A 12,672-nucleotide genomic window follows, 5' to 3' on the forward strand; every position below is an offset into this window, starting at 1 on the left:
ATCCCATCGAACTTTGATCCTAGATTTGCCACTGAGATCGATGGATCTAGTATCAATTTGTAATGCAATCAGATCATTAAATGATCTGTTTTTTCAATAAAAAGAAGTAATTTTGATGGATGAACTGAATATGGTCATAATCAATATGGCAAGAAGCCATACTTCAACGAAACAAAATATGCTTTACTGAATCCACGCCGTTACGCCAAACCGTACACGAGATAAACCAACACTAAATAGATTCAGGAAACAAATTGTCATTCAATTTATTAATGGATCAATACATTTGGCCTAACAGTAATGAGCATGATATATGATGGAAGATATTTCAATACTATGGAAAGGAAACATGATACTCCTAAACACAGAAATAGGTTTCAGTTAGGTTAGATGGAAGATGTGATTGACAGTAACAGATAACTTATACCACAAAATGACTAAAACGACCCTGCGATGTCATTTTGTTTTATGATTTTGTCTCTACAAAAAGACTGGCTTGAGGATGTAGTCCAACTTCTTTAAGTGTAGAAGAGAGTTTGTCTTGACCATAAAGAACACGAGGGAAATTTGTGACAAGAGTGTAACTTTCCAATTCTAAGCAACATCCTGAAGAATCGACAAAGTCATATAAAGATTGAATTGTTGAAGTACAATGGAACCTTCTTCCCTTTCGCTCTCCATTTGGTAGTCTCACCAATACCTACACAATTTAACAAAAAAAAAAGGAATCATGTGTAGGAAATAAAAATCATATTCCACGTTTTTAGCCAAAGAGGAATGTTTCAAACAGGTTGGATGTCACAAATCATTTTTAATGAACATTGGTCAACGATCACAAATCTAATATGTTTTGAGCTATAAACCAACTTGCCCATCTTACCAACTCTACATTTCTGTTATGATGTTAACATGTACATCACTAAATTTATGCATGCACTATTAAAACAATTTTGAACATAAACAAATGTCATTTTATCACTAGAATATATACAAACATTTTTTTTATATAATTAGGGTGAAACTGTGCGACAGTTTTGATTGTGTAAAAGTCATTTGCTGTTTTGTTCTTAAGGAACAGCTTTTCTTGCTTATTTTACCAAATTAAATAAAATACAGAAGTTTTAAGACAATATGGGTCATGGTTTGACTGGTTTATAATAAACTAGACCCATGATATGCAATTATGCATATGTTCATATGTATTTATTTGGTTGCATCCTTACATGAGCGGTGACAAATTAAGCAATTAGTGAGCTATACAAGCTAGACCCAATATTCTAATCCATATTATAAAAAAACTTATGCTAAGCGGTTGTCAGAAATTTTAAAGCAACGTATGATAATTGTAATTAGTGGTTACAAAGTACATGTGAATAACATCTTAGAAGTAAGATATACCTAACTTAGAATAAAAACTAAAAACTACCCTGAATTCTACCTACAACTAAAATTCACTTGCATCATCAATAATAGTGACTACTAGTTAATTTTATGTATCAGCAAAATAAAAGACATGTAAGATCAATTGATCATTAGCATAACATTAATGAATATTCAATTAAAAAAGATATGACTTGTTGGGTATTTACAAACTTCGACATTTTAATTTTTTTTCTTAATGTAGTTTTCCATTGGAGATAAGGGTACTAGTCTTTTCTAATACTCCATATATATATTTCTTAAACAGCTTACATGCATATTTATCAGCATGGGAGAGGGAGAAGGAGAAGGACAAGGAGTTTAAAATACCTGAGTGACATCGGGCCCCTTCTCGGGTTCTGGGCCCAAAGACAAAGACTTTTCCTCTCGCAGTTTGATTGCTCTCTCACGTGCTTCTTCTTCTTCCTTTTGCTTCCTCTCAGCTTCATCAGCTTCTTTTTCTAGTCTTTCTTCTTCTTCCTTTCTCTGGCGCTCCTTAACCTGATTCGGGACAAACAAGTTAGAAAATTAAAAAAAACAGAGCATATAGCATTAACTCACCATAAACAAACGAGCCTTTAAACCCAAGCTAGTTTGAGCAGCTAAGAATTAGAGGTGGTATGAATCATGATGGGTGAGTTGGTTAGCCGATCAAAACAGATTCATGGTCATGGATGGTAATTCTTTGGTAAGGGTCAAAACGATCCGAGTTGGATTGAAAAGAGACACTCATTGTCTGAGTTGGATTGACTTGTTGAAAGTAGTTCATAGCATAAAACAACCCATTCATAATTAAATGAGTCAATACAGTAACCTCTAATCTTCATGGTTATTATTCGGGTCGTAATCAACAACTGACTATTCAAATAACAATGTAAATCAGTACATACTTGATCAGCTTCAAGTGCAGCTTGATATGCTGCATCTTGTTCCTCCCTCAATCGCATACTGTTTCTACGTTCCTCAGCATCAAGTCTGGCTGTCACAAGAACCGGGGCACTTTCTTCAAGAACCCTCTGCAACATTGTTAGCATTTCTTCTGGTGATTTCGGTCCCTCCACCTAAAATAAATCAAATATATATGATATACCTAGTTACACTTGAACTTCATTTATAGTTTACACATAACCAAATGTAACAGCCTAATAGGCCATAAAGTGCATATATATAACAAACACTAGGTTATGATATATGTAGTCAGATGTCTAGAGATAGATTGTTATATACCTGCTGAAGCAAAGCAATTCTCTGATTAGTAGCTGCCATAACAACAGCACAAAATGGAAACCTAGAAGCTTTCAAACTATTACTCATCTTAAACCCTTCACTGGACCTAATACTCGCACCCCAAGCAACAAAATTCTCATTCACAAACTCAGACAAAACCTCAGAACACAAACTCTCTTCACAAAACCGCGGTGTATCTTGATGATCCGGCGAATGCAGGTACACAAACAGCAACTTAAACTCGCGTCTAGACCGCTGTAACGCATCCATAAAACCTTCCAATACAAATCTCGGATGCCTATCTCCATACTCCCTCTCAAATTCCGACACGAAATCCATAGCTTCAGTCATTGCATTCGACACCGAAACTAATGGCGCAGATGATGATCTGTTGGAATTAGTTAAACCGATCATACTAAACGAATACGATAACACACCGCCAACGAGCCATAAACCGAGTCCTGCAGCACCGGCAACTAATCCTAGGCTAGCGGAGGCGATTGAAAATGGTAACGTGATGAGCTTCCATGCTAAACCTGGTGGAACGGCACCGTCGGTAGCTATTAAGCCTGATGGCGTTTCGAATTGTTCGGCGCTTGTGCCGGTGACTGTGTCGGAGTGATCGGAATGTGAAGTTGATGTGATAGTGGATATAGCTTGTTGAAGGTCCCAATTATGAGCAGAGAGGATTTCGGTGCATAAATCGGCGTCTTGAAGGCCTGTAATTGCTTGAAATTGAGCTATTTTATCACTAGTGGTGCTACTCATATCTGTATGTATGTTGGATATTTTAACTCAATTTAGCAAAGACTGATTGATTGATTCATTGATTGATTGAGAAATGGTGGAATTAGGGTTTGAGAAGTGAAGTTAAAGAAAGGGGATTTTACTACAGAAACTTCTGAACCTAAACTACAACCGAATCTATCAATCTTTTAACAAAATTATCAATTTGACACGTGCTACTTTATTAGAGGTCCTCACTCTTTACTACAGAAACTTCTGAACCTAAACTACAACCGAATCTATCAATCTTTTAACAAAATTACCAATTTGACACGTGCTACTTTATTAGAGGTCCTCACTCAAATCTATAGATTATATTTTTTTTTTTTTTTTTTGGGAAAGGCAATGCTTTTATTGAAAATAAAATATCTGTACAAGAAATGCTCAAGAAGGAGCATTCATAACACACTACAAGTAAAACAACAAGCTACTGCTTGACACACCTATGTACATCACTTGAACAGAATGTCACACAAACACATAGCAACAATTCACACTAAATAAAGATTCGAGGGTTATAAATCCAATTGTGCCAATCGATTACTTGAGATTTGCACCTCTTCGCGATCCACTCGAAGCTCTTCACTTGAATTTCGTTAAGAGCTACCGGCACGTTCCAACTCTTATTTGTAAAGACCTTTTGATTTCGATTTTTCCAAATTAAATAGTAACACACCCACACAACCGCTTGCCATATAATTTCCCCCCCATAAGAATTCGCCCGACCCGTATCAAGAAAGAGGTCCCCAACATTAATAAATGGTATACCTCCCCGCCCCCACCAATCAAAAACTTTACTCCCAACCGTAAAAGCATGCTTACACAAAATTAGTAAGTGATTGACCGTTTCAATATCCTCATCGCAAAGCGGACAACGAACCGAGTGTAGATCAATCCCTCTTTTGTCAAGTTCAAACAAAACCGGGAGACGTAATTTCCTAGCTCTCCAAACAAATACATCCACCTTTTTTGGAACTAGTTTGTTACGTAAGGTCTCACAGTTTGAATCACTTGAAGTTAAAAGTCTCGAGTTAATCATATCCGTAAGTGCTTTTATGGTGAACAACCCATTAGTACCCGGTACCCACCTCCATGCGTCTTTCTTTTCCGGATTTAAAACTGCACCCGAGATTAATTCGGTTAGATCTTTTAGTTCATCCTTTGCTCTCCCGAATGGTTCTCTTGCCCAAGACCAATTAACCGCACCTTTTGCACCATCCCAAATGACCCGATCTTTAACTGATGCATTAATGTCATTATCAAATCTCGAAAGCCTTTTGAACTTGTGTTTTAACACTTCATTGCTAATCCAAACATCTTTCCAAAAGGAAGTAGCCTCGCCATCACCTAAATCTTTTACAAAAAAACTCCGAAAGGGAAGATCAAGTGCATTAAAGTTATTACCAGTTTTTAGGATCTCATTCCATACCGATTTGTAGGAATCAATACGAAATGAGTCATCGAACAAAAGACCGCCCGATGATCCGTAAATACTCGAAATGACCTTGACCCACAAAGAAGTGGTTTCGGTTTTAAACCTCCACCACCACTTGCAAATCAAGGCCATGTTTTTTCCATTAAGTGTCCCCAAATTTAACCCGCCCTCCCCATAAGGTAATTGTGTATCAACCCATTTGACCCACGAAATTTTGGATTTTTTACCTCCTGACCTGCCAAAAAAAAAAGAACGTCTTACACTCTCAAGTTTTTTGATCACACATGGCGGTGCACGGAAGAGCGAGAAGTAGTACAACGGAAGACTATTAAACACCGATTTAACAAGAGTCAAACGCCCACCAAATGACACCGTTTTAGCTCTCCAATCCAAAAGACGCTTCTCAAATTTACTAATAACCGGCTTCCAATTAACTTCTTTTTTCATATTACCACCAACGGGGAGACCTAAGTAAATAAATGGAAGTGTACCGACATTGCAACGAAATGCTCTAGCCATGTTTTCTACTTCAATTTTGTCAACACCAACCCCGATTAGACTACTCTTATGGTAGTTAACCTTGAGACCAGAAGTAAGTTCAAAACACTTTAGGAGTTTCATAAGGTTGCGAATATTTCCTTCACTCCACGACCCAAAAAAATGGTGTCATCCGCATATTGAAGGTGAGAAATTGGAACTTTTTCATGGCCAATTTCCACGCCTAAGAAATTTTTGTTTTTCACCGCATTCTTCATAAGAACATTTAAACCTTCCGCCGCCAAAATAAAGAGAAACGGAGATAGTGGGTCACCTTGTCGAATCCCACGTTCCAAGTTAAATTCCTTTGTAGGTGACTGATAATGCTAAAAACGAACATATATTTCATAGCATTATTCCCCAAGAAAGACAAGCTTTTAGTTGCAATTGTTCTATTTACAAGTGATATTCGTTTAAATATTAAAAGGTGAAGACAAAAGACAGATTCGACGATTTGAAGACGCAAACGACCAAAAAGCTCAAAAGTACAAAATACAATCAAAGAGGTTCCAATTATTGATAAGAAACGTCTTGAAATTACAAGAGTACAAGATTCAAAACGCAAAGTACAAGATATTAAATTGTACACAAGGACGTTCGAAAATCCGGAACCGGGACCAGAGTCAACTCTCAACGCTCGACGCAACGGACTAAAAATTACAAGTCAACTATGCACATGAATATAATATAATATATAAATAATTCTTAAAAATTATATATATATTATATTATTATTTAAAATCGTCGGCAAACAAAGAGCCAAGGCTGAATGAGCTGTAAAAACGAACTCCGCGACTCGCGGAGTTTGAAGAAGAAAAGGGCCGCGAGTCGCGGAGCCCCAAATGTTGAAACTGCCTATAAAGCTCGCGCATTCTGATCGTAAAAAAAAATATCAATATATCCATCCATCTATCTATACGTAATATTTATATTTATAATTTATATTTTAATTTTAATTTTAATTTTAATCCTAATAATAAGGGTATGTTAGCGAATGTTGTAAGGGTGTAAGTCGAAATTCTGTCCGTGTAACGCTACGCTATTTTTAATCATTGTAAGTTATGTTCAACCTTTTTAATTTAATGTCTCGTAGCTAAGTTATTATTATGCTTAATTAAAACGAAGTAATCATGATGTTGGGCTAATTACAAAAATTGGGTAATTGGGCTTTGTACCATAATTGAGGTTTGGACAAAAGAACGGCACTTGTGGAAATTAGACTATGGGCTATTAATGGGCTTTATATTTGTTTAACTAAATGATAGTTTGTTAATTTTAATATAAAGATTTACAATTGAACGTCCCTATAAATAACCATATACACTCAATCGGACACGATGGGCGGAATATTTATATGTACGAATAATCGTTCATTTAACCGGACACGGGAATGGATTAATAGTCACTAGAATTATTAAAACAGGGGTGAAATTATGTACAAGGACACTTGGCATAATTGATAACAAAGTATTAAAACCTTGGGTTACACTCAGTCGACATCCTGGTGTAATTATTAAACAAAGTATTAAAATCTTGTTACAGTTTAAGTCCCCAATTAGTTGGAATATTTGACTTCGGGTATAAGGATAATTTGACGAGGATACTCGCACTTTATATTTATGACTGATGGACTGTTATGGACAAAAACCAGACGGACATATTAAATAATCCAGGACAAAGGACAATTAACCCATGGGCATAAAACTAAAATCAACACGTCAAACATCATGATTACGGAAGTTTAAATAAGCATAATTCTTTTATTTCATATTTAATTTCCTTTATTTTATATTTAATTGCACTTCTAATTATCGCATTTTATTTTATTGTTATTATATTTAATTGCACTTTTAATTATCGTACTTTTTATTATCGCAAGTTTATTTTATCGCACTTTCATTTATCGCAATTTCATTATCGTTATTTACTTTACACTTTAAATTAAGTCTTGTATTTATTTATTATTTTACATTTGGTTTTAACTGCGACTAAAGTTTTAAAATCGACAAACCGGTCATTAAACGGTAAAAATTCCCCTTTATAATAATAATATTACTTATATATATATATATTTGTATTTTTAAAAGTAAACTAATATAGCGTTAAGCTTTGTTTAAAGATTTTCCCTGTGGAACGAACCGGACTTACTAAAAACTACACTACTGAACGATTAGGTACACTGCCTATAAGTATTGTAGCAAGGTTTAAGTATATCCATTCTATAAATAAATAAATATCTTGTGTAAAATTGTATCGTATTTAATAGTATTTCCTTGTAAAATATAAAGCTATTTTATATACACCTCACATAACATCAAGTTATTTTTGGAGCCGCTGCCGGGGACAATCAAACTTAAAAGCCGGAAGCGCAACGCTAAATAAAAAAAAAAGATTTTTATTTTTAGTTTACTTTTATTAAAATTCACTTTTGTAAAAATACGTTTTTAATTATTCGAAAACATAAAAAGAAAACAAAAATATAAATATTTTTAAGAATTTGTTAAATATTTAAGTTTTGTAAAGTTTCTTTATTTTTATTTTATAAAAATATAAGTTTTATTTAAATATTTTGTTTTTATTAAAACATAAAAAAAAACGTCGAATTAAATCCTGTACCTGAGTTGAATTTTGGAACCCCGCGACTCGCGGAGTTTGCAGCTTCGAATACCGCAACTCGCGGAGCCTCCCTGACACACGTGACAGGAACCCTAATCAGCATTAATTACGGAGTAATTATTATTTATTTATTATTATTAACCCTAATTACTTATTTATTATTATAATTAGTTTTAAGTTTTTAAATTAAATTGTATTTTAATTAAATTAGTTTAATTAAAATATAAAATTAATAGTTTAATAAAATAAATAATATAAAAATAATATTTTTATAAAAATTGTACTTTTTACAACTTTTTGTATATTTTTATATTTTGTCCCTTTTTAATTATTTTAGCGTAATATTTATATTTTTCGCTCGTATTTAGTTTTAAGATATAGTTTTTGCCATAGTTATTTTTTTTACTTCTAGATTTTTAGGCTTTGCCGTAAAATCCCTTAAGTGCTTTTTCTTTAGACTAAGATTAGGTGCTTTAGAATTTTGCGACGCCTTTTTAAGTTTTAGTTACTTTTTAAGTTATTGCCATTTGTGATATAGTTTTTCTTGCAAGCTTTAATATTTTTAGACGCCTTTTACCTATGTATCAATTATCATTCCAATTAGTAATCTCAATTTGCGATTATAATTTTAAGTTAGTGATAGTAATAAGGTTGGGTTAGTCGAGTATTTTTAAGTTCTATAAGTCACTCTTTTTCTTTCTTATTTTTATTTTTCGACCTTTTTCCGACACGCTCTTTTTCTTTCTTATTTCTCGCTATTCTAGTTTTAGGACATAGATTTTTATTCTACTTCTTATCTAAATTTCTTAAAATTACGAAAATTTATTTTAAGTGGTTAAATTGATAGACATCAAAATTTTCTGGTTCGTAGTAATAGTTGGATTTGTACGTGGACCGGGTTATTGGAGCCAAACAGTCCTCAATTATATTGAGACCAAACGAATCCTGCCCCTCTGCTGCATCTTTTGGCTATTCGAAACGTGGGCAAAATCAGAAAAGTCTATTAATTGGATAACTTATATAATTTTTCTTTCCTTTTTAAAAACTAATAGGATATTCAGTGAATGCACCGAGCAAGACGTTCACCACCTTTTGTACGTTCACCACCTGTAACTAGATCAAGACATTTAGCAAATATTACCGCCGTTGATTTTTCTTTAGAATCTTCATCCAGTCGACCAAGTACTCCAGTTCAAATTTCCGATAATCCATTTTTTGAACCCGACCTCACAATTGAGAATCCGGAGAATATTCAGGGACGATTCATAGATCCTGAACCACTAAACTTTCCTCCGGAACCACCAATCATTCAAACAGAGATTGTTGAGGAACGAACCATTAAATCAGAATCCTCTAGTGATTTCGATTCAACAAATTCAATTATGGAGAATCTGGAACCTTTAAGTATGGAAGACCGAATGAGAGCCAAACGCACTGGCCAAGGTCACGCAATTACTCATCCTGACATTAATGCGCCAGATTATGAAATCAAAGGACAAATTCTACACATGGTGACTAATCAATGCCAATTTAGTGGTGCGCCGAAGGAAGATCCAAATGAACATCTTCGTACCTTTAATAGGATCTGCACACTATTTAAAATAAGAGAAGTGGAGGATGAACAGATATATCTCATGTTATTTCCCTGGACTTTAAAGGGAGAAGCCAAAGATTGGTTGGAATCGTTACCTGAAGGGGCGATTGATACATGGGACGTTTTAGTTGAAAAATTTCTTAAACAATTCTTTCTGGCATCTAAAGCCGTAAGACTTCAAGGAGAAATTGTTACGTTCACACAGAAACCGAATGAAACTCTATATGAGGCGTGGACAAGATTTGAAAAGTTATTAAGAGGATGTCCGCAACATGGTTTAGACACCTGTCAAATAGTACAAATATTCTACCAAGGATGCGACATCACTACAAGGAAAGACATAGATATAGCAGCTGGTGGTTCCATTATGAAGAAAACCGAAACTGATGCTTATAAAATTATTGATAACACTGCTTCCCACTCACATGAGTGGCACCAAGAAAAAGATATCGTTAGATCATCTAAAGTAACTAGAGCCGATTCTAGCCATGACTTAGATTCCATTTCTGCAAAGATAGATACTGTCGAGAGACGAATGGAAAAGATGACTAAGGATATTCACTCAATACGAATTAGTTGTGAGCAGTGTGGAGGACCACATTTGACAAAAGATTGTCTCAGTATTGAATTAACAATGGAACAAAGAGAGAATATTTCATACATAAACCAAAGGCCTGGAAATAATTATCAGAATAATTATCAACCGCCAAGACCGATCTACAATCAAAACTAGAATTATAACTGAAATGTTCCATACAACAACCAACAAGGTCCTAGCAATCAACAAGTGTCCAACAATACTTACAACCAGCAAAGAACTAATTTTCAAAACAAACCACAACAAACCGATGATAAAAAGCCGAATTTAGAAGATATGATGACGAAGCTAGTTGAAACTCAAATGCAGTTTTTCACATCTCAGAAACAAACTAATGAACAAAATGCTCAAGCATTTAGAAATCAACAAGCTTCTATTCAAAATCTGGAACAAGAAGTAAGTAACCTAGCAAGGTTAATAGGTGAAAGAAAACCGGAAAGTTTACCTAGTGATACAAATGCTAACCTCCGGAATGAAACAGCTAAAGCCATTACCACAAGAAGTGGTACAACACTTAAACCACCTGAAATACCTGTAACTTCTGATGAAGCTATTCCTACTCCACAAGAACCACAACCTGAACAAGATAAGGAAAAAGAACCGGTAGTTGAAAAGGTTAATGAAGATAACATAGTTAAGGATAAACCTTATGTTAAACCATACCAACCACCACTTCCTTACCCGAGTAAAATGAAGAAAGAGAAACTTGAAGCCGAGCAATCCAAATTCTTGGATATGTTTAAACAGATAAATGTAAATCTTCCTTTCATTGATGTGATTTCAGGAATGCCTAGATATGCTAAATTCTTGAAAGATCTAATCTCAAATAGAAAGAAAATGGAAGAACTCTCGGCTGTTACTATGAATGCTAATTGTTCAGCAGTGCTGTTGAATAAGATACCAGAAAAAGTATCTGATCCAGGAAGTTTCACAATTCCATGTTTTCTGGGTAGTCTTAGTTCAATAGAAGCATTGGCAGACTTAGGTGCTAGTATAAATTTAATGCCGTATTCACTATACGCTAAACTAGACCTTGGAGAATTGAAACCAACAAGAATAAGCATACAACTAGCCGATCGATCAATAAAATATTCTAGAGGGATAATGGAGAACATGCTAGTTAAAGTTGGTACTTTAGTATTTCTAGTAGATTTTGTTTGTTCTGGACATGGAAGAAGATTCTCAAGTTCCTCTCATATTAGGAAGACCATTCTTAAACACGGCTAAAGCAATGATAGACGTGTTCGGTAAGAAATTGACCCTAAGTATAGAGGACGAGAGTGTTACCTTTTCAGTTGATAGAGCAATGCAACAACCACAATCTGCAGATGATACATGTTATTATATTCAAACTATAGATGCACATGCAGAATTATTAGAAGAATTTCCAGAATTACAAGGAACAGGAGAATGTTCTTTAGAAGAAGGAACTGAACAAATTGATGAAACTGAAATGTTAGCTACACTTATGGCTAATGGATATGAACCAACAACAGAAGAAATTCAAATGCTAAAAGAAGAAGACAGATATCGATATAAATCATCAATAGAAGAACCTCCGAAATTAGAGTTAAAGCCACTTCCAAACCATTTAGAATACGCTTATTTACATGGTGAATCTGAATTACCTGTAATAATATCGTCTTCTCTTACTGAAAATGAGAAATCACAACTCATTTCTGTGTTGAAAGCTCATAAACCAGCCATTGCATGGAAGATTCATGATATTAAAGGAATAAGTCCTTCGTATTGCACACATAAAATCCTTATGGAAGAAGGTCATAAAACGTATGTGCAACGCCAACGAAGACTAAATCCTAATATGCAAGATGTAGTTAAGAAAGAGATTATTAAACTGCTAGATGCAGGTTTGATATATCCAATTTCTGATAGTCCATGGGTAAGCCCAGTTCAATGCGTGCCTAAGAAGGGTGGCATGACTGTCATTACAAATGAGAAAAATGAGCTTATTCCTACTAGGACTGTAACAGGATGGCGTGTGTGTATTGATTATAGAAAATTAAATGACGCCACCAGAAAAGATCACTTTCCCTTACCTTTCATTGATCAAATGTTGGAAAGATTAGCCGGAAATAGTTACTATTGTTTTCTAGATGGATTTTCCGGATATTTTCAAATTCCAATAGCACCCGAGGACCAAGAGAAAACCATGTTCACATGCCCTTATGGTACTTTTGCTTACAAACGCATGCCATTTGGACTTTGCAACGCCCCTGCAACCTTTCAAAGATGTATGATGGTGATTTTTCATGACATGATAGAAGAATGCATGGAAGTTTTCATGGATGACTTTTCAGTCTTCGGTGATACATTTGAATCATGTCTAGTTAATCTGGAACGAATGCTTATTAGATGCGAACAATCAAATCTAGTTCTTAATTGGGAGAAATGCCATTTTATAGTTAATGAAGGCATCGTTCTTGGTCATAAAATTTCAAA

The 12,672-nt window shown here is 34.6% G+C and overlaps 1 protein-coding gene across 1 annotated transcript; it reads right to left on the minus strand.

The window, feature by feature from the left end:
• Positions 1 to 218: 218 nt before the first annotated feature.
• Positions 219 to 3,567, minus strand: LOC139862326 (plant UBX domain-containing protein 10-like). Its single transcript, XM_071850923.1, has 4 exons — positions 2,647 to 3,567; positions 2,310 to 2,480; positions 1,750 to 1,920; positions 219 to 700 (listed from the first exon to the last, which is right to left on the minus strand). The coding sequence occupies exons 1-4, from the start codon at positions 3,412 to 3,414 to the stop codon at positions 467 to 469; spliced, it is 1,344 nt and encodes a 447-aa protein (XP_071707024.1). The 5' UTR covers positions 3,415 to 3,567; the 3' UTR covers positions 219 to 466.
• Between the last annotated feature and the right edge of the window lie 9,105 nt (positions 3,568 to 12,672).

The sequence above is a fragment of the Rutidosis leptorrhynchoides genome, chromosome 1 (genome assembly GCF_046630445.1).
Source record: "Rutidosis leptorrhynchoides isolate AG116_Rl617_1_P2 chromosome 1, CSIRO_AGI_Rlap_v1, whole genome shotgun sequence".
Classification (NCBI taxonomy): Eukaryota; Viridiplantae; Streptophyta; class Magnoliopsida; order Asterales; family Asteraceae; genus Rutidosis; species Rutidosis leptorrhynchoides.

Excerpts from the sequence above, each read along its gene's own strand:
- LOC139862326 (XM_071850923.1), bottom strand. The coding sequence starts at position 3,414 with ATGAGTAGCACCACTAGTGATAAAATAGCTCAATTTCAAGCAATTACA. Across the intron at positions 2,481-2,646 it reads GAATTGCTTTGCTTCAGCAG|GTGGAGGGACCGAAATCACC; the intron begins GTATATAACAAT and ends GATTTATTTTAG. Across the intron at positions 1,921-2,309 it reads CTGCACTTGAAGCTGATCAA|GTTAAGGAGCGCCAGAGAAA; the intron begins GTATGTACTGAT and ends GTCCCGAATCAG.